At 48.8% G+C, this 19353-nt stretch overlaps 2 protein-coding genes across 4 annotated transcripts; one reads left to right on the top strand and one right to left on the bottom strand.

The window, feature by feature from the left end:
* Positions 1 to 8: 8 nt before the first annotated feature.
* On the top strand, positions 9 to 1490 carry LOC101068029 (transmembrane protein 60). 2 transcript variants are annotated; one of them, XM_003972810.3, is made up of 3 exons: positions 9 to 151; positions 396 to 487; positions 632 to 1490. In XM_003972810.3, exons 2-3 carry the CDS (start codon positions 404 to 406, stop codon positions 947 to 949), a joined length of 402 nt encoding a protein of 133 aa, XP_003972859.1. In that variant the 5' UTR covers positions 9 to 151; positions 396 to 403; the 3' UTR covers positions 950 to 1490. The 2 variants fall into 2 exon arrangements, with proteins under 2 accessions (XP_003972859.1, XP_029681474.1); XM_029825614.1 differs by lacking the exon at positions 9 to 151 and adding an exon at positions 172 to 283.
* A 185-nt stretch (positions 1491 to 1675) lies between these two features.
* On the bottom strand, positions 1676 to 18970 carry LOC101066603 (round spermatid basic protein 1-like). 2 transcript variants are annotated; one of them, XM_029825603.1, is made up of 10 exons: positions 18178 to 18970; positions 14342 to 14570; positions 14069 to 14212; positions 12762 to 13267; positions 12529 to 12687; positions 9313 to 9450; positions 8595 to 8737; positions 5690 to 5860; positions 5504 to 5612; positions 1676 to 5294 (listed from the first exon to the last, which is right to left on the bottom strand). In XM_029825603.1, exons 4-10 carry the CDS (start codon positions 13158 to 13160, stop codon positions 3690 to 3692), a joined length of 2724 nt encoding a protein of 907 aa, XP_029681463.1. In that variant the 5' UTR covers positions 13161 to 13267; positions 14069 to 14212; positions 14342 to 14570; positions 18178 to 18970; the 3' UTR covers positions 1676 to 3689. The 2 variants fall into 2 exon arrangements, with proteins under 2 accessions (XP_029681463.1, XP_029681462.1); XM_029825602.1 differs by lacking the exon at positions 14342 to 14570 and having other exon boundaries at positions 18178 to 18958.
* Positions 18971 to 19353: the final 383 nt, after the last annotated feature.

Here is a 19353-nt window from a genome sequence, read left to right as displayed (position 1 = left end):
GATAACGGAACCAAAATCTCTGCGTCTGTTATTGCTATTAATTGTCACGGCTGCAGATTATTCTGTGAACCACAGCATGGGTTTTGCGATTTCCAATCTTCGCCACAAGTGGAGAGGAATGTGCTGTCCACAGATATAAAGATTCTGTAGAGTAGGTCAATCTGTCATCAGTAGAATACTATTCGATTAGCCACATGCTAGCTAGCTGCGGCTGGATTATAAAATTCCAAAAAGCGATTGACTTAATAGTGCTGATTGCTGATATAAAACCAGCAATGAAATGGTGAAATGTTTTTTTTTTTTTTAAATCTCGCGCTTGAAATCTCAGTCGTGTTATAACGCACAGTAGACTATTCTCTATTTCTGACCTAATTTTGTCTTTTGTGTGTGCCAAGTCGCCGAGATGTCCCTTGCTCAGAGGGTTTTGTTGACCTGGGTCTTCACCCTGGTCTTCCTCATTACCCTGGTACTCAAACTAGACGGGAAGGTAGTTGCTTTTCGGAACCATGTTTTTTTTTTTTTTTTAATGATTCACATATGATTATTATCTTTTACAATCATTTAAAAAAGTTTAACATCTCTGGAAAAGTGGAAAAACTTTTAAAATGATATGGTCATTTTCACCCACCAGGTGCAATGGAGCTGGTTCCTGATCTTCCTCCCAGTTTGGGTCTTTGACGGTATCCTGATCCTCATGCTGGCCATCAAGATGGCCGGCCGCTGCAAGCCCGGATACGACCCACGCAACGGCTCCCCCGACCTGCGTCTGCGCGCCTGGTACCTGACCGCCATGCTCCTGAAGCTGGCCTTCTGCCTGACACTGTGCGCCAAGCTGGAGAAGCTGGCAGACATGAAGCTGTCGTTTGTGTGCATACCTCTGTGGACCATGTTGCTGGGAGCGCTGGTGGAGCTGGGCCTGAATATTTTCCCCGAGAGGAGAGAGGCCTGATTCAGGGGCGTCTCGATCACCTCAAAGCGAATCATTCCGCTATAAACAGAAGTCAGATTGTGAACCGATGAGATTTCCAGAGAGGATTGACTCTGTCATCACCACTCAGGAACCAAATCATCTCAAATATCAGTGTCCATTTTGAAAACAACGTTCAGCAAAAAGACAAACTCGAAAGCTGCTATAAAATCACGTAATTCAGACGTCATCAACAGAGCTCACCCCCTTCCTTTAAAACTGGAAGCATTTTAAACTACTGTGAAGATTACACTGGAAGAACCTCCTTTATTCCTTCTTTATGTTCAATTTTACGAGCTTCTGCTACTTAGAATATTGCCGGCGAATTCTGACTCCATCGAGAAGTTGTGGGCACAGTAAAAGCAGAGCGTAAATGGTGTCAAATCTGGATATTTTTGCACTTTTTCATTCCAGAGAAGCCCGACGAACATTTTCACCAGTTATGATTTAGCTTGTCCCACAAAAGTCTGCGGAAACTGTTCAAAGCGACTGATGACCAAAGTGATAATTACAGACAGTATAAGTGAATTTAAGAGATTCTACGGAATAACGATCACTGGTTTTGTGCCATTTGCTTCTATGTCATAGGCATAATTTGGTTTTGGGAGCTGTGGGGAAATTAAAGTTTTCAAATGCTGAATAAACAGTGTCTCTATGACTAATTGGCCCAACACGGCGACGCTGGAAATTAGGCTCAGAAGAAACAAGTCCATGTTCTCAATACACTGAACCTTTTATTAGCTAGGCTCATATTTAAAGTAGAAACCACACTACAATTTCTGTTTCCTCCTTACAAATCAGTTTATGTACACTACAGTGCTGACAGTTTAAAAAAAAAAAAAAAAATCACAGAAACAAAATAGAAAAACTGTATAAATTAACTCTGAAAACAGCACCAGCTGAAGGGTTTTCAGCTGCACTTGTGTCACATTAATACAAAAAAGGACAAGTTCCTGCCAATTTCTGTAACATTTGAAAGCGTAAAAAGAGCTGCCAAAACTGGCCTTGCGTCAAGTGCTGACTTATTTCACCCCCCACCCCAAAGCCATGGAGGAAAGAGTTCTGCCTCTAAAAGACAGACTTGAAGAGCAGACACTTGTTCTTCTCTGCAGACTTCTCCGGGCTGCTGGGAGAGGACAGGACTCTTTCCCCAGCGCGGCCCTGGACCATCGAGTAGTTCACAGTTAAAGACAGGCACTGGGGGAACACCGTGAGCTACATTAGCGAGTGGGCCGACCTCCAACACAAACAGTAAAATAAAGGCGTCGGCGTTTTCAAAGCAGCGATAAAACAGCGCGACGCTAAAATCAGATATAAACTCTTCATAGTGTACGTCTAAAAAGACTCCAGCCGCTGCTTGATAAATAAAACATCTGTAATAGACTAGAATGCTCCACACGGTAGAGAAACTGGACTTTAGGTCAATAGATAAATAGTGCTTTGGGACTGAAACAGTGTTCCTTTAGTTTGTTTGGAGCGTGTGCTCATAACGCTCGTCCTAAAAACCAGTATCAAAGAGGTGCCGAGGCCTGGAAGAACCTGAAACGGTGGATAATCGGACGTAATCTGGGAGGAGCGGTGCAGAAGTGCTGCCGTCTGTCGCCTTTGGGAGGATTGGACCTTAAGCGTCGTGGGTGTTTATCAGTTTTCCTGAGACTCTGAACGCCCAGCTGTCTGCTTCCTCTCTAAAACTACCTCCGTCTGACACTGGCTCCGACCCGGGGCTCACCACAGAATCCCAAAGTTGGTGTCTGTACGATAAATAGGAAGGCATCCATCGAACGGAGGCATCGGGAAGTGTAAAACATGCAAAGTGGGGACAACACTGGACAACCGTTCCTTTTTAAACCCCCTAGAATAGAAAATATGAAGATCGGGGGGGGTCTCCAAATCAGATGAGTGGAAATAATAACAGCACAAGGCAGACATTTATAACACAGACACGAGTCTCTCTGAGGAGCTCAAACTGCATTCGTATTCTTCTTGGACAACAAGACCCTGGAAGTCAGGGGGTAAAGGTCAAATCAACCACATGTCACTGACATGAAAGCACTCTGCAAAGGTGGCTCGGTCATCCCTTACAAAGACTCCTGCTTTGTGTCAGGCGGCGTTTAAATTTGGATTATTGCAGAGCGTTATTGCTCGAAATACAATATCGAGGAAAAGTACTGCAAAAACACTGGTCTGAGCGACGTTTCAATACATTAGAAAGTGTAGCAACGACACAGTTCTTTTGGATAAAATCATTTGGCCCATCGGTGATCCGCAAACAGTCTTGGGCACAAAGGACACTCTAAAAAACAGAAATGGAAGCATTAGCTGCAGGTTTAGAGGAGGTGGCGATCCAGATTTAGATAAATCAGACCCAAAGTCTGTGCATTTGTTTTCCCTTCATACCTCAGATTGGTAATAGATATGCTGACATCTGCACACTTCAAATAAAGCTGCCACTGTTTACTCCAATTAGGAAGCTCATTACCACCATGAGTCTGGGTCGATGGGGTTCATTCCGGCCTATTTTTGAACCCAAACGCAGCTAAATGTATCAGTATAAATCTAAACCGGGCCAGCTGAGGTTAAATAAATTCACCTGTATAAACTATTGTGTTCAAACTGACACTTCAGCCTATTTTTACATCGACGGCACAGCCCAAATAAAAAATTTGATATATACACTTATCTTTTTTTTTAAAAACAAAAACATCTTTCTGTACAAAAAGCACTATAAAATCTGTTCCTGCTGCTCTTCATGCTGAGAGAGAGACGAAGGGGAATGCAGGGGGGGAGGGGGAGGCGGCGGGGGAGGAGAAGAGGAAGGGGGAGGCGGAGGGTAAGGGTAAGGGGGCGCTGGAGCTTGGTACGGGTGCTGAAGCGGGTACAAGCCCGGCGACTGAGAGAGGAACGACTGCGGGGGTAGAAAATGGTGGGAGGGGAAGTGAGGCGGCTGCGGGGAGGGGAAGTAGGCTTTGGGGTGTGGGCTCATGTAATGGTGAGCCAGGTGAGGAGGGAGGCCCTGGGAGCTGCAGGGGGGGGCGTTCGGCTGAGATGGACAGGCCATAAGAGGAGGCTGGTAGTACGACTGGGACTGCGTGGTGATGCTAGGCTGGTGTGGGTGAAGGTGCAGCGGGCTCAGGTGGGAGAAAGAGTTTAGCGGCTGGGCCTGCGCCGGGGGGGACGGGTTGGGAGGGAGCATGGGATGTCTGTGAGGGAGGTGGGAGGGCGGCAGGAGAGGAGGGAACGAGGGAGGCAGCATGTGAGGGAGGTGAGGGTGGGGAGGAGGGAGCGGCGGGGGGAGGTGCTGGGGTGGGTATTGCTGCATGTAGAGCCCCTGCCTCCCCGCGTCCTGCGGCGGACGCAGCGCTAAGTCCATCCGGGCGTCCAGGCCGCACGTCCAGTTCACCTGAACGTCGCGCGTCCGCAAGTCCGTCTGCATTCGGGCCGTCGCGTGCGGCGTCCGTGCGTCATCGTATGACATCGCAAAAGACGCAGGCGACCCGCGAGGGGTGCAAACGTCGAGCCGAGCGTGCGGTGGGTCCTCGCGGGTCGGCGGGTCCGACGCAGAGGAGGAAGGCAGCCGGGACGCCGAAGCCACAGCAGAAGGCGTGAGGGTGGAGTCCAACGCAGGTTCTGGGGTCGACAGGGAGGAAGGAGCCGAGGCCGAGACAAAGGACAGTGTGGACAGACCGCGGGACGGAGACGAGGTAGATGAGGGTGCAAAAGAGCACAGAGGTGATGATGAGGAAGACCTGGAGACGGGAGATGTGGGAGCAGAAGTGGAGCTGGAAGACATCCTGGTGCCTAAATGATGGTGGTGCTGGGGGGCCGTGCACGCTGCCTGAGCTGCAGGGTGAGGAGAGAGACGGGTGGGAGGGGAAAGCGTCTGACTTCTGTGGAGAGGAAGCGAAAGCTGCTCTTTGTGCTTGTCTCTTTCCACCCCCTCTTTCTCCTCCTCTTCCTCTCTGGTACTGCTCGTGTTCGAGTCCACTGAGGGAAGAGGTTTTTTCTCCTCCTGAACAGCTGACAAAGTCCGGTTTTCTGCAACACAAACCTCTGCATCCTCCTCCTTAAACTTTGTATCAGTTTCTTCCTCCTTTGATTCCTCCTCCTCCTCCTCTTCCTCCTCCTCCTCTTCTTCTTCTTCCCCCTGGTGGTACTGTTTTAAGCGGACGTGCCACGCCAGGCTGCACACGGATGAGACAGTCTTGAACTGATGGACCACATTGCGTGGGATGAAATAGACGTCGTTGTGGCAGAGGCGAATGCGGGCGTAGCGGATTCCCTCTCGGCGCAGCTGGTTAAGTTTGGCGTCATCCACCCACTGCACGCACTGGAAAAAAAGAGGAGGGGCTTGATTTAGGACCACTTCCCTTTTCCTTACATTAAATGTGTAAAGCTATTTAAAACATCGATTTCTTGATCATTCAACTTGTAATATACATGTCCGTCTACTGCAGTTCAACTTATCGACGCCAGGGGGCATCATCGCGCTCCAGAAATCGACACTATTAAAGGAATGATCTGTGTTGGGTGTTAGACCTGAGACAGCGGGGGTTCGTGGAGGTCCAGTTGCAGCCTCTGAACTACATGAGTGAAATCAGTAGCATGGAAACACACAACGTCTTTGGTTACACGAGGAGGCCCCGAGCTGAAAGGAGGAAGGACACATTCAGAAACATCTTTTCCTGAATGTGGCGTATCCCCAGACCTCGCATGGTACCGTACCTGTCGCCGGCGCGCACGGCTTTCAGCACCCCCACGGCCGCCGTGGTGCGACGCTCAAAGCCCTGACCGATGTGATCGGCGTGGGCCCGGGTCCGATCCTCAAACAGCATCTCTCTGGGTTCGCTGGTCCTGGGCAGCGACTGCAGAAGGTTCTTCACCTCATTAGTGGAGCTACGACACAAAGAAAACAAGGGCATCTTCAGAAAAACAGGCAGCACCTTGAAGAATGTAAAAAAAACAACAACACGTCAACGAAGTACAAAGAAATCCCTGCGCTTCCCCGCTGCCTAAACACAGGAGACATGAAGCGAGTGGGCAGTTGGCTCCTCAGCTTTGTTTACAGCCTCATTTCCTGTCTGCAGCGAAAATAAAAAGGGATGCAGGATTTATCTGCTGGCTGAAGCAGTCCAGATGACACAGCGGGTGTTCTGGAGGAAAGAAATGTGTATATTTAAAACTACTGACGTAGTTTTAATGTTTTAAGAATGAAAGAATATTGAAAATAATGCACAAGAGAGTTTCAGGTCTACCTGATAACATACTCGGGAATAAAGACATTTGTTTTTGACACTATAATCAGCATTGATTTTAAAACACACTTCTCTTGTTTCAGTTTATTTTAACATTATTTTTGTTTTACAGTGTTTCATAAATAAAGTTGGCGATAATTATTTAATCTACCAGAATCATTGGATGCTTCCAAGATCTTTTTTCTACTTGTATTTTTTTTAAATGGCAGCAAATTTAAATTTATATATATATAAAAAAGAGTGTATATAACAGAGGGAAAATGAGGCTCCATTTTTCGCGCAGCCCATTTTATGCTGTTCGCTTCTCATTCCGAGTGCATTAAACCCAAACAATAGAAGCACTGCAGTCAGCTCACTCCTGGATCAGTGACTCACGCTGGAGCTGCGGTGAGTCGAACGGTATAAACAGACGTGCACGTCGAGTCTGGGAGACGTTGCTTTGAGAGTGTAACAACCAAGCAGAGAAGGGGGAAAAAAAGGGAAAAAGGCGACGCGCTTAACACTTAATTGTGCATTCGTTCATTCATAGATGAGGCAGAAGAAACCGTCTTGAGGGTAACACACACACACACACACACACACACACACACACACACACACACACACACACACACACGCACACACACACACACACACGCGCACGAGCCTGGGCTGACTGCAGGCTGACAGTAATGAATGTAAAACCATGAAATCTGCTAAATCAAACGGTTTGAAGGGGAGAGAGTGCTGAAAGGGCAATATTCCGAGCAGCATTTGAAGCCCACATTCTTTTCTGTCCTGCAGGTGGTTCAGCCGGGCTGCTTTGCATTATGGGCAAATAAAAAGGGGGGAGGAAGAAGAGGAGGACGAGAAGAGGGGCAGACGGGAAGAAAATGAGGAGATAACAGTCAAAGACAAGAGTGGAGTTGGGGTTGAGGCAGTAATAAAGAAAGAAAGTAAAGATGAGCCAGACATGAGTGAGAGAATCGGGGTTTCTGGCAACGACTGGGGTAAATGCACATTTTAAAGGTGCAGCATACTAAAGGACAGCAGCAAAAGAGCGTGAAATTAACGATCCACTGATCAAATTTAATGAGTGTGTTGCTCCTGGTGGACGCAGCGTCCACACGATGCGTATGGAACAGCAGCAGCAGGTCCCCGGTGAGCTCAGGCTGCTGCGGAGAAGGTGTCCCCAGCTTTATATTCATTGTCTGACCCGTTGGGCGGGGGTCTGACAACTCCAATCAAGCTCAATTCCCAGCTCAGAATCTCTGCGCTGACAGAAAACGCACAAGCGGTCTGACCTTTCCGCCGAAAACACGGCGAAGAACGGGCGGAAGACAGAGGACGTTCCCCCACGCTGCAAAAAAAACACGACATCATCTCGGGAGCTCTCAATAAACTCTCCTCCAGTTCCTGTCAACGACGTCGTAAATATACCTCAGGATGTCAACAGGAGGAAGCGAAGGGCAACTCGTCAGAGAAACGGAGAGAAAACAAAGGGAACATTCGATATTAGAAGGTAACGGGGGGGGGTCGGTGACACAGGGACGAGGCATGAGAAGAGTGACAATGAGGGATTAATGAGAAAGGAGGGAGCTGAACGGAGATGAAATCCACCTTCGCTGTGATGGGACGAGACAGGACCCACATGGAGGAAAAGACAGGAATAGTTCAGCCACCTCTTTCTCTCCTTTTCTCTCTCACTCCATCCAACCGATTCTTTCAGCTCCAGCTGTTACACAAGTGTTTCTGACAGCGTACACACACACACACACACACACACACACACACACACACACACACACACACACACACACACACACACACGTTTTCCACATGCTTTCTGGTAAAAACACCAATGTTCAAAAGCAGGTGCAGAAACTGACGCTGGCAGGAACAAATCTGGTAATAATCAGTAAAACACCGTCACTATTTGATAGTCTGGCTTAAAATTGTAACTTTCTGTGAAAGTAAATAAATAAACAAACAAACAAACTGATCAATAACAAGGATCTAACAGATTTAGGGAATGCTGCTCTCTTGGCCAGCTGCCTTGTAAAGCGACGTCTGATACGGACCATTTATCTGACAAAACGATGATCTCATCGCACACACACACACACACACACAGAGCTTGTGTGTGTTGACGTATGCGAGAGCTCGTGAAAGCACCAAAGACAAAACAGAGAGGGCATAATCGCATCATCCAGCTCTGTCGGCTCTGACAAAGCTTCACGCTGCGACCGTGGTTGCCGCTTCTGATCTCAATGTTTGGGATGTTCCTGCCCTTCCCAGCTGCGCCAGCGAGACCTCATGCACGGGTAACATCCCCAAAATGACTGGCAACTCAGTGTGCATCCAACAATTTGTCTGCGGGTTGCTGCCGGACTCACCGTTTTCTTTTAAAGGGGGACTTTGGTATATCGGCTACAGGTATCATCTGCTCTCCTGGTCTCACCCACATTATAGGACCGTCGTCGCTCTGAGTGGGATTCATCTCATCCAGGCTGGAGAAGGACCCCCACGGAAGCGTGAGCTGCATTCAGACAGGCAGACGAAAGAGGACACAGTGAAAATAGAGTGTGTCAGAACACCCTGTTGTTTTTCTATATGGCGGCCAATTCAAGGATCTCAACGCCACCCGTCGCGCAATTTGCCACCGATTTCCACGACGCGCTCGAGAGGGTTCGAATGGGAGCCAAATCCCTCCGCAGACAGGGAATGCCAGGGGATATTTGTCTATTGATAGTCTGTGTACTCCCACACTGGCATTCAGGAGATTTGTCTGAAGTGTCAAAGCGGAGAAACCAAAAAAAGAGAAGCCTGACGTCTGTGTTTCAGAGACAGCTGTAAACAGTGTTTTGGTGGCTGCTCTTCCTCTGCTCACATTAAGGGAGCAGAAACCAATCACTCAGACGCCGCGCTTAGCGCTACGCCAGCCATCACTGACGAGATCAGGGGTGGTTGATGTGTCCCCCGGTCTCCATCTGTTCGCTTGGTGGGATTTTCCAAATAAAGGGCACTTTGAAATGTTTGCCAGCAAAGTTTGGAGTCGCAGAACGCCACAATTAGGCTAAATAAACTGGGACCGACACATCACTGCAGCCTTACTTTCAGGAAGGGAGACTCCTCCAGCATGCCGAGGAATTCTGGGAAATAATCCCCGACCTCTTCGTCCACGGCGCCCACCAGGCTGATCTGCCTCATGGCCCCGGCTCTGTACGTACCGTTACTGTACGTTCTCTTAACCTGCGGGAGAAGAACGGCGGAATTAAAACCATAATCCCAACGGTACAAACCCAACGGTAACATTTTCATGTTGAAGGTTTAAATAGGTTCCCAAATCCATCCGTGTGACTCAGGTGGAATAAAATGATGCCTGGAGTGCAGAGAACAGAAACTGACGCAGGTGTGTGTGTGTGTGTGTGTGTGCGTGTGTGTGTGTTTCCTCCAATGTGACTCAGACTGTTTGCCGCCTTTCACTTGGCTGACAGAGCATAGGCGTGTGTGTTTAACTCGTCTCCATACCCTGGTCCCTCAGTGTGTGTGTGTGTTCAGCATGTGGCCTGCTTGCTTCGTGAGCCCGCGTGTGTGTGTGTGTGTGTGTGTGTGTGTGTGTGTGTGTGCGTTGGCTGCTCGTCTCTGGTGAGTCACCACTCAACGACAAGGCCGAGATAAGGAAAGTGAGAGAGAAAAGAAAGAGGAGCGGAGACAGATGGAGCAAATACTTGAGATGGCCTGTTTGCGAAGGAGAAAGGGATACGAAATAAGTTCAAATACTCGCACGTGCACGTAAACCCGCATCTTTAAATAGTCTCCTTGAATCGATGACCTACATACTGGCGCAAAAGTTAGCAGAACCGCGCAAACGCTACCATGCGTGAAGGTATTTAAATGTACGCGTGCTCTTTCTCAGCCTGCATGTACGCCTGCTACCCCCCCCCACACACACACACACACACACACATCTTCCTAACAGGGTTATGTCTGTCTGTGTGTGAGTTTATTTACACACTGAATTATTCAAGGGGAGAATATAACCAACGTGCCATCAGCACAGCGTCAAGTCTCAGCAGCACAGGAGTATCGGGACACTGACAGCTCACATAAACACTATTTACGCGTTAAACAGTGATCGAATTTCGCCAACAACACGACGACAGGGCCGTTTTTCAGGCATTTAATCTGAATTTAATGCGTCTCATTTCATATTCCACGGAATTTTAAGCATAAAAACGCCACCGTTATTATCTATAATTATAATCACTGTCATCTCCGTGCTTGCCGTTCACAGATTACCCGTGTCTCTCTCCATCTCCCCCTGAAAACAGCCTCTTTCCCAGCACGAAGTCTATTAGATCAGGGCCGTCTCTGTTTCCTGCTCTCTTCTCCAGATCAGCTTCAGCCGTTGGAAAATGCTCTTAATTCAAAAACAGGCTCCCCTCGCCTCCTCACCCTCCGACTTTATGCAGCGGCGGCGTGGCAAGACTCTCTCTGACCTCGTTCTCTCCTCTATAATCCCGTCTTCTCCCTCAAATCGCTCTGTATCAGCCTTTAAATCAAATCCAGGGAGTCACTCCAGTCTATTATTGTGTCTGCATCACCTCAGAGCTGCGGAGCGCCGCCTCATATTGGGTCGTTTCCTTGATTCGCTCCAACAAAACTCACAGGAAATGCACAAACACCATGAATTATTGTCATTATGCAACAGGCAGCTGGAGTAAAGCTGCACATTTCTAATTCTCTGTGGTGTAAAACAGCCTCTCCTGAAGTCACATGACACTTTACATGGTTATGGCATCGTTGTGCCCTCGTTTGTAGCTACGAGTGGCCCACAGCAGGGACTCGGGTTAATGTGTCATTAAAACTGAACGTCTCTTCTGTCATTTCCTGATGTTACTGCCCTTGCTGACCGAACACAAAGTCCAAATTACCTCACGTTCCAAGCACCTTGTGAATGGCCTGTCAGGCTGCGCTTGCCCCAGAAAACAGAGCACTGTAATCTTCTATAATCCTCAGCGGCACTGAAAACACCTCCAGTCAGGGCCTGAATAGAGAATACTCACACAGCAGGATCAGCAGCAGTAACGCCGATACCTGAGATTCTAATTGAAGCTTCTAATCAAGTTAGAAATGTTGAAATACGTGGGGACGGCAAGCAAACGCTGCGGGAATCAGCGGGGCAAATACGGCGGTCAAACATGGCGGTCGTTCTTCTCTGCGCACGAAACCCCGATGCAACAACAAATCGCTAACGCAGAGAGCGTGGAAGATGGAGAGGAATCGACCGACGGGCGCGTTGGGAGGGAGATGGCCAGGCGAAGCCCGCGGAGGGAAACGGGGAGGAAACCGCGTAAATGGCAATCATTAATCCAGCCTGTGTGTGTGTGTGTGTGTTTGTACACCTGTGTTACGTGTTTATCCGTGCGCACGCTCGCATCTGTAACTGTGGGCTATACATCTACTTCCCAAGGTCACTGCCGAGAGCCAGGAGGGAGGGAGGGGGGGGTGGGGGCAGGACCAGCGGACAATGACGTTAGCCCTGCAAGGAATGCTACTCTTAAAGGGGCAGCTCAGGACGCGGACCCCAAGTCTGAGGACGAGTTTGAATTGGTTATCATCTCATTTTGTTCAGGCTGAAACACAAGTGATCAAATCCGTAATCCGGAGTATCGGGTGGATTATGAATATTTAATAAGACTAGCCAGGAGAGTGGTAGCGAGGGTAAGATGTTAAATCCCCTGTAGAAACACACACCCTTTCCCCTACGAGTCCTCTCAACAGCGCAGGTAGTTACCCTTTAAACCCTTCTTCTTGCATCCACTCTGCTTTTTTAACAACTTCTGCCCTCACCCACCTGCGCCACTTCCTGCCAAGAGAAAACCCTCTTTGCTGTTCAGTCTAGAAAAGAGCAAAAAAATAAATAAAAATCCAACCTCAGACAGCACTAATCCAGTCTGTGCTTAACTGGGTATCTGCCCATTAATCTGTTCTACTTAATCCTTTCCCTCGACCTGCCCTTTCAAAGAAACTCTGTTATTGTGCAACAACAAGCCAAGAACGCATCAGCGTATCCTCAGCACTTCCTGTCGTGCCACTTCTTCATCTTTATCTGAACAGGAAAGAGGTTTATAGCCCTCAAAACCCCCTTTTCCGTGAATGACACAACACAACTGGACAGTTGCAGCGCTCAAAAGCAGCAGACAACAGCGCCAAAGCCCGCGTCGTCGTCTCGGGACCGTCTGCCTCTTCGCATCCAGACAGGATTAAACGAGCCCCATTCGCTCTCTGCCCGTTTTCTCCGCCCCAGCGATCGCGCCCACTGACCTGAGAGTAAAAGTTAGCCATCGTGGTGGTCTCTATGTCCTTCTTTCCCAGTATTTCCATTTTGACTGGCGCCGTGGAGAACCCGGTTGAGAAGTACTCCAAGAAGTCAGGCAGGTAACCGGCCTCTCCGTGGACGATCCCCATGACGTAGTGAGCTGCCTGAAAAGAAGCAGAAATAAGTAAGTGCTTGTTTGCGAGCCCATCCGGCGGCTGGGCAGCAGCACGGGACGCACCTGCGACGAGTCCTCGCTGAAGGACAAGGTCACGAACTCCCGGGCGAACCGCTCCCTCTGGGCCTCGGACAGGGAGGAGAGCTGGGAGGCGTAGGCGTGAGCCACCAGGGCCCCTCCGTTGGGCTGCTTCTCTATGTGAATGTACGGGGCGAACTCCAACCCCCTCGTGCCCGGATAGGGGTGCTGGGGCTGGTGCTTGGCTGGGTAGGGGTGTAGACAGTTGAAGACGCTTTTGGAGACGAGCGGAAAGGACGAAGGCAGGAGATTTTTATTGATGCACTGCGGCGAAACTGGGAGCGGCGACTTGAACGGGGACGTGGAGGAGGAAGCAGGATGGGGTGAGGACGGGGGGAGGAGGAGGAGGCCGGCACAAACGGTTTGGCAGGACCGGTGGTACATCTTCACTTGTTTGTGCTTCTCCCCCTCTTTGTGTTTTTTCTTCTTTTTCTTCTTGGCCTTTTTGATTTGAAGCTCCTCCGAGTTGATCTTTGACTTCTCTTTCTCGCCTGAGTAGAGAAGAGACGACTTTTAAACGTCGGTGGACAGGCGATCAGCCGGGATTATCTCAGAAAACAGATGAAAAGGGGACAAATCCACCACCCTGAAGTCAAATTCTTGTGTTGTACATCAGAGGTACCGTAGCGCTACAAACCAACATGCTCCTTTGTGTACATTATCTGTGTACGTGTATATCAGAGCTGTCTGCATCGCTCTGCAAAGCTGCTTTGTGCTGCTTGATTTCCGCCCACTAGATTGCTTTTGGTACGTGCACGGGAGCGCGTGTGTGCCTTTAATAGAGCTGCTGCTACCTCAGCACATTTCAAATATCAGCTATCATCTCAGTCACACAGCCTCTGAGGGCTCCTATAACAGGCCTTCAGCGCGCCAGATAAAGGGGGAAACAAATGACACAATAAAAAGAGGACCGAGATGCTCGGCTACAGCTTAAACGCGCAGGCACATACGTGCGCTCATAAAAAAAAAATCAGTGTGGTGGAGTGAATACTCAGAGGCCTCAGAGGGTGAAAGCGTGCCGTCTGTCAGAATAGTCGTTTGCTGCTTATTGATTGGCTCTCCGCTCATCCTCGGGCCTCCACTCTGTCCCAGAGTTCTTCTCAACCGTTGGCGTAACAGTTGAAACGCTGGTTAAACATCTGAGCGCCCCCGTTAGACTCTGTCACTCCCGGCAGTGGGGGACTTAGACGTCCATTATCCAATTCTACGACCCGAGAACTCCTCCCTGGTGGAGGGAGCCTCTTCCTCTCAGTATCGAACACGTTTTCCATCGGGCGCATGTTTCCACCAACCTTTAATGGGCTGCTTGACTTCTCCGTTCTCCCTTTTAATGTTGTTCACCACTTTGTACTTCTTTTTCTCCTTCTCCCTGCCCTTGAACTTCTTCTCCCTCTCGTCTCTGTCTCGCTCTTTTGCCTTTTCCTTGCCGGAGTGCTCTGTGGAAGGAGAGAGGGAAGTTTTCAGACATGGTGAGTGCCCTCTCATGCAGCTCGCGGGTGTAAATATCGCACTCAAACACCCCTTCAGCTGCTGGAGTGTTTTCAAAAAATGCACAGCAAGCGTACATGGATGAAGAATCAGCTTTCTCCACCTCCTTCCGACTCTACAGATTTCTATGTCCAATCTTTGCCGGCGCTCCTCTTTTGATTCTTTATTTCCTCCCTTTTCCACAAAAGGAGTCTAAAGCCTGTTATTGTTCCTACTTTTCTGTTAGAGATTCTCTTCAAACTTTTCCTTTGAACTCAGCCAGATCCACCCTTGAAAGGAAGCAGCGTTTTCAGACTGTTCACTCTCCTGTGGACGCAAAAAAAGTGATCACAGTGGGGTCGCACTCCCGGCTGGAGGCACAAAGGAGAAAATGCTTTGAAAGTGAAAGGCTAAAGGGAACAGGAGGAGAATTAGTGGTGCATCGACTTTTAATGACTGTACTGGAGTGAATGCCGGGTGTTCTTTACTTAAGCGTGTCATTTTCATTGCAGCGCCGTTCCTCGCATTCCCATAGCATGCAGATATTAACAAAGCTGTTTAAGGAGCTTTAATACTGTAAATGCTGATAGTGTAAAGCCCTTTGGCGAATAAAAACAGTGTGTTGAAAACATCAATTTAGCTCCACAGGAAGCTACAGCCAGGCCTGAAAAAAAACACGTCAGGCGGTGCTGGAGGAGCGACGTCCATAACCTGCGAATTTAGAGGAGACGGGAGTTGAATTAGCCAAGTGAACAAACTGCAAATGATCTATCCAGCAGCAGGGCAGCAGAACATTGAAACCCAGCAAACAGGAAGTGGTTGGATGCTTGTATCGGACTCCTGCGTTAACCGTTTTTTCCTACAGTTTTGTCGCAAACACAGCAGGTGGCTTTTGTGGTTTATGTGATCACCAGAAATAGGAGCACTTTGAAAGCCCTAAAGGCCACATTCTGCTACAACTGCAAACCCTAATGTGAAGATCAGACTTTATTGTCCAACTACATGTGACCTATAATAATAAAAACAATCAATTAGTATCAATCTTTGCAGGACAACATAACAAGGATCGCCCAAAGTAGATTTAAAGAATAAAAGCAGCTACCAGGTACAGTGAGAGCAACTGGAAATGAAAGAAACTGGGGGTTTTCACTGTTAATCCCCATAACTTATGCTTATTTTATGTATTACGTTTGTGTTCATTGTGGCATGTACATCCACTTAGATTTTATTCCCACAGAATAGCACCAAGTGAGTAATGAGTAATGTTTCAGCATTTGAGAGAGCAGATTCGGGGTAAAATGGTGCTGCCCAGCCAGGCTGGAGATAATGAGGCACTCGATTTTTAAAGTACCGCACAGGTAAATCTGCCCTCCAGGAGAATTAGACCACTCCAGATGGTCGACCTGACCCTGCCGACGCACCAAGCCCCACCATCTACCCTCATGTTAAAGTAAAGCGGCTGGCAGGGTGAAACTCGCCGCCCCCGTTCCGCTGCTCCTGCAGATGCAGAGTTAAGCATCTTGTAAATTTAGGGACTAAACAAATGAGTCATGACCCAGCTGACAGTAATGTAATTGGTTGCCGACTGCAGCTTAGTCCCGATTCGTCAGCAAACACGTCAGGGATTCCACCAGAACAGTGTTTCCTAAAAAGAGACGATGTCTTACAGCCACCAGGAAACACAAATTCTTTCCTCGCTATCATTTTATTGCTAGCTAACTTGTTTGTAAACTGACTGGCATGTGCCGTGATGTGATGAGATAAGACACTATTCACACAGTTACATCAGCAAAGGCCAGATAAAACAAGATAAGAGGGGGGGGGGAAAGAAACGGAGTACATGTCTGAGCTAAAGTCTGACATTCTCGGGTCAAGAAATCGAATCTCCTGTGCGTGCCGAGGCAAGGACAGCAACCGAGTCAAGCTGGACTTAACAACGCGTGCAAATATATGGAGTGTGTAAATATGCATGGTGTAATACTACAGCTGGACCCTGGGAGGATTATCTGACCTCATGAGCAATCCTGTTCGTGGACCAGCCTGCCCCATAGGAGAAATGTTTCCTTGTCCCGGTCGCCGCACTTATGTTGACTCACATCTCTTATTACAACGCCAAATGTCACCAGAAGAGTCTGTTTCTTGGCACTCGCCTTCCGTTCTCTCTCCAACAGCAATCCCAGAACTGATATGACGTGATGACATGATACTCTTTTGGCGGCTGGAGGGGATTTCTTCCCTTGCAGGAAGGTCAGAGCATAAATCTGATTTGGTACGGTGCCTCTGAAACCAGCAGGACTCAAATTCTTGTCCTTGTGGTTTACACAAGCCCCGACAAGCACCGGCCCGGCCAGCCACCGAACACATCAGAAAAGCTCTGGTTAAAATGGTATTATTGCTATGCACTGTCAAATAAAAATAAAAATAAAAACACCCGACAGACTACTACAGAAAAGGGCCGCGTGGAATGACGCGATTTAATCCCTGCGGCATTTTACTAAGGATTAATGTTTTTCCCCGACACTCTGCTCCGTTTCCTCATCTTCAAATTCAAAGCTACCCAAAATAACTCCATTTTCTGACTACTGGGCATTCAGCAGCTTACTTCAGCACTTAGAATTGCACTATTCTAACAAAGAGCCCTTCACTGAGGCTGCTTTTCAGGTTTATAGTTGTGAAATGAAGGGTTTTGGGGGTTTAAAAAAACAACAACAATGGGCTGGTTTATAAGATATTTATCTTAAAGTGTTCTCATGCCGACCACATCAGAAACTGCATGTTCTGTGTTCCTGCCAGGGCTCCGGACCGCCGGGGCCAACATCCTCGTGTTCCCACTGAAGCAGAGACAGTCGGGAGCGTGTTATGACCTCCTAAACTACCCAACTGGAACAGGGTGACATCATGCAGTCACACGCCTGCATCGATCCGCTCTCGAGTCAAGTGAGCGTCTCCAACACCGACACAGAGGCGACGGGACGAAAACAAGAAGACAAAACAAGATTTTGAGGCAGTAAACAGACATTTCAAATCTGGCAACAGCCGCCACGAAAACAGACAATTACTGGTCATCTCGGGGAACAACCCTAGTGCAAATATCAGATCTTGTAGATCATTAATTTGCCGTTCTATTCGAAAATTCCAGATGCAGACAGCATGGCAGCAACCTGGCATCACCGGGTCCAAGTGAACTCACGCGTTAATTATAGTACAAGTATAATTAGCTGAGCGCCATTTTACAGGTTACAGTGGTAAAATAAATTAAGTTGTGGCGGGGGGGTCCAATGAATTGGCTCTGCCTGTAGAGCTGCAGAATAACGACGCTACAGCAGGTTAGAGGGGGGCGTGGTGCTCCACCAAAACAACACTTGCCCCATAATGGCGGGCGGCTGTCATGTTGTTATGACAGAGACCGTAGTTATTAAAGGCGATAATATGAAACGTCAATGTCCGCGACGTGCAAAAAAAATATTTCCGCCCATCTTTCTTGTTTGTGACCGCGTTCCTGGCGCACACAGGCGGATTTGACAGTTTCACGCGGCGGTCCGCAGACGCACGAGACCGGATGGTGGCCACGCAACAACCAGGTCGCGCGACTTTTGTGGAACTCGAGGGCTCACGAGCGGCGGAAGCTGGCAGCCATATCCCGCGGATACATCGCCGGAACTCGGATCTGCGGCTGTCAAACTCGATGAAAAACACCTCCGTTCGCGCTCGGCTGCGGGTGTAAGCGGCTCCCGAGCAGCGCCCGCGTCCCCCCGCGGCGATTAGCGACACATTTTCCCACCCGAGAGCGGAGTAAATGTGGGGGCAGACAGCTGCACTCTTCGGGGCCACATGTGACGCCTCCACACCGCGGCTGGAAACGACAGAACTGTCGACACGGCTCAACTTTGGCGACAACTAGTTTTGAAACAAATCCAGCATTATGGTGGCCTACCTTGGGGTCGCGCCGTAACCTCCCCGTTCTCCCTCTTCATGGTAGAACACCCTATCAAATTTGCAGATATCTGCGGGGCTGCTCGCATCACTCCGGGGTCCAGGGGTCACGCATAGTTTATGTTTCTTCCTCTCCTCCCCGTCCCCTTTTACCTTTTCCCTCTCCTTGTCTTTATTCGTTTTCTTGGGCTTGAACGAGGATGAAGGCGCTTTGTGGAGGAAAAAATCGCTCTGTTTGAAGAGTTTGTGCGTGTTTGACGGCGGCTGCGAACCACCGGTAGCAGGCACCGAAGGGCTGCTGCTGCTGCCGCTCGTCTTCCCCGGGCTGACGCTCCACGACCCCGCGCCGCCACTGCAACTCCTCGCGGGCTGCTGGAGTTTCTCTCTGACACTACCGTTGCCTCCCACTCCTCCGTCCCTGAGGAGTTTCTTGGTTTTATTGCCCCTCTCCTCCACTCGGACCTTCTTGGGCGGCGGCGGTTGGAAATCTCGAGAGGGCTGCGAGCCGCTGTCAGGTGTTCCTCTCGCCCCGCTCGGCTTGACGAGCGGGCTTTTGACGGAGGCGGCCGCCGGAGCTCCCGCAGAAGCAGCAGCGGGCGCTCCGCTGAGGTGAGCGGAGCCCAGCGCGGCAGCCATCTTGAGGCTTCTCCCTCTATTTACTCTTTCCCCAACGGCCGTCGCTGCTGCTGCGTTTTTTTTTTGGGGTTTTTTTTATTTTGCACTACGCGCAAGCGGGCAGTGGAGTGGGCGGGGCCGGAGTTTGACTGACAGGGAGGACGGAGGCGGGGCCAAGCATTGACTGACACAGGGGGCGGGGCCTAATAAATATTACGTAAGTCGGCCACGTTAATTGTTATTCAGTTCTATAAAATAAACGTGTAAAATATGCTTGTTTTTTTTTTAAACTTAGATATTTTGAGAATATATATTATATATATACATATATCTTAGGTTTGATTACATTAAAAAGGTTGTCAAGCCTTTAAATCAAATGGTTTGACATTAATACCTGCAAACAGTGAAGCCAAAAATGACCCCTTGCTGATATTGTAAATGTAATAACCACTTTATTTCCTTCTATTTAGCAAAAAAGTTGGGAATTCATTATGATTAAATAAAAAACTTCTTAAAGTGAAGGAAGTCTGTCAGGTACATGTTAGTGTCGATATTTCTGATT

This window comes from Takifugu rubripes, chromosome 18, assembly GCF_901000725.2.
Source record: "Takifugu rubripes chromosome 18, fTakRub1.2, whole genome shotgun sequence".
Classification (NCBI taxonomy): Eukaryota; Metazoa; Chordata; class Actinopteri; order Tetraodontiformes; family Tetraodontidae; genus Takifugu; species Takifugu rubripes.
This window is presented reverse-complemented; position numbering and strand designations above follow the sequence as displayed.

Bases quoted from the DNA above. Each gene is read 5' to 3' on its own strand.
- LOC101068029 (XM_003972810.3), top strand. From the start codon at position 404: ATGTCCCTTGCTCAGAGGGTTTTGTTGACCTGGGTCTTCACCCTGGTC. The intron at 488-631 runs GTAGTTGCTTTT...TTCACCCACCAG, and splicing joins TACTCAAACTAGACGGGAAG to GTGCAATGGAGCTGGTTCCT.
- LOC101066603 (XM_029825602.1), bottom strand. From the start codon at position 18,265: ATGCGAGCAGCCCCGCAGATATCTGCAAATTTGATAGGGTGTTCTACC. The intron at 14,213-18,177 runs GTAGGCCACCAT...CTCCTTCCACAG, and splicing joins GGTTACGGCGCGACCCCAAG to AGCACTCCGGCAAGGAAAAG. The intron at 5,861-8,594 runs GTGAGTCCGGCA...TTTGTGTCGTAG, and splicing joins TCCCCCTTTAAAAGAAAACG to CTCCACTAATGAGGTGAAGA.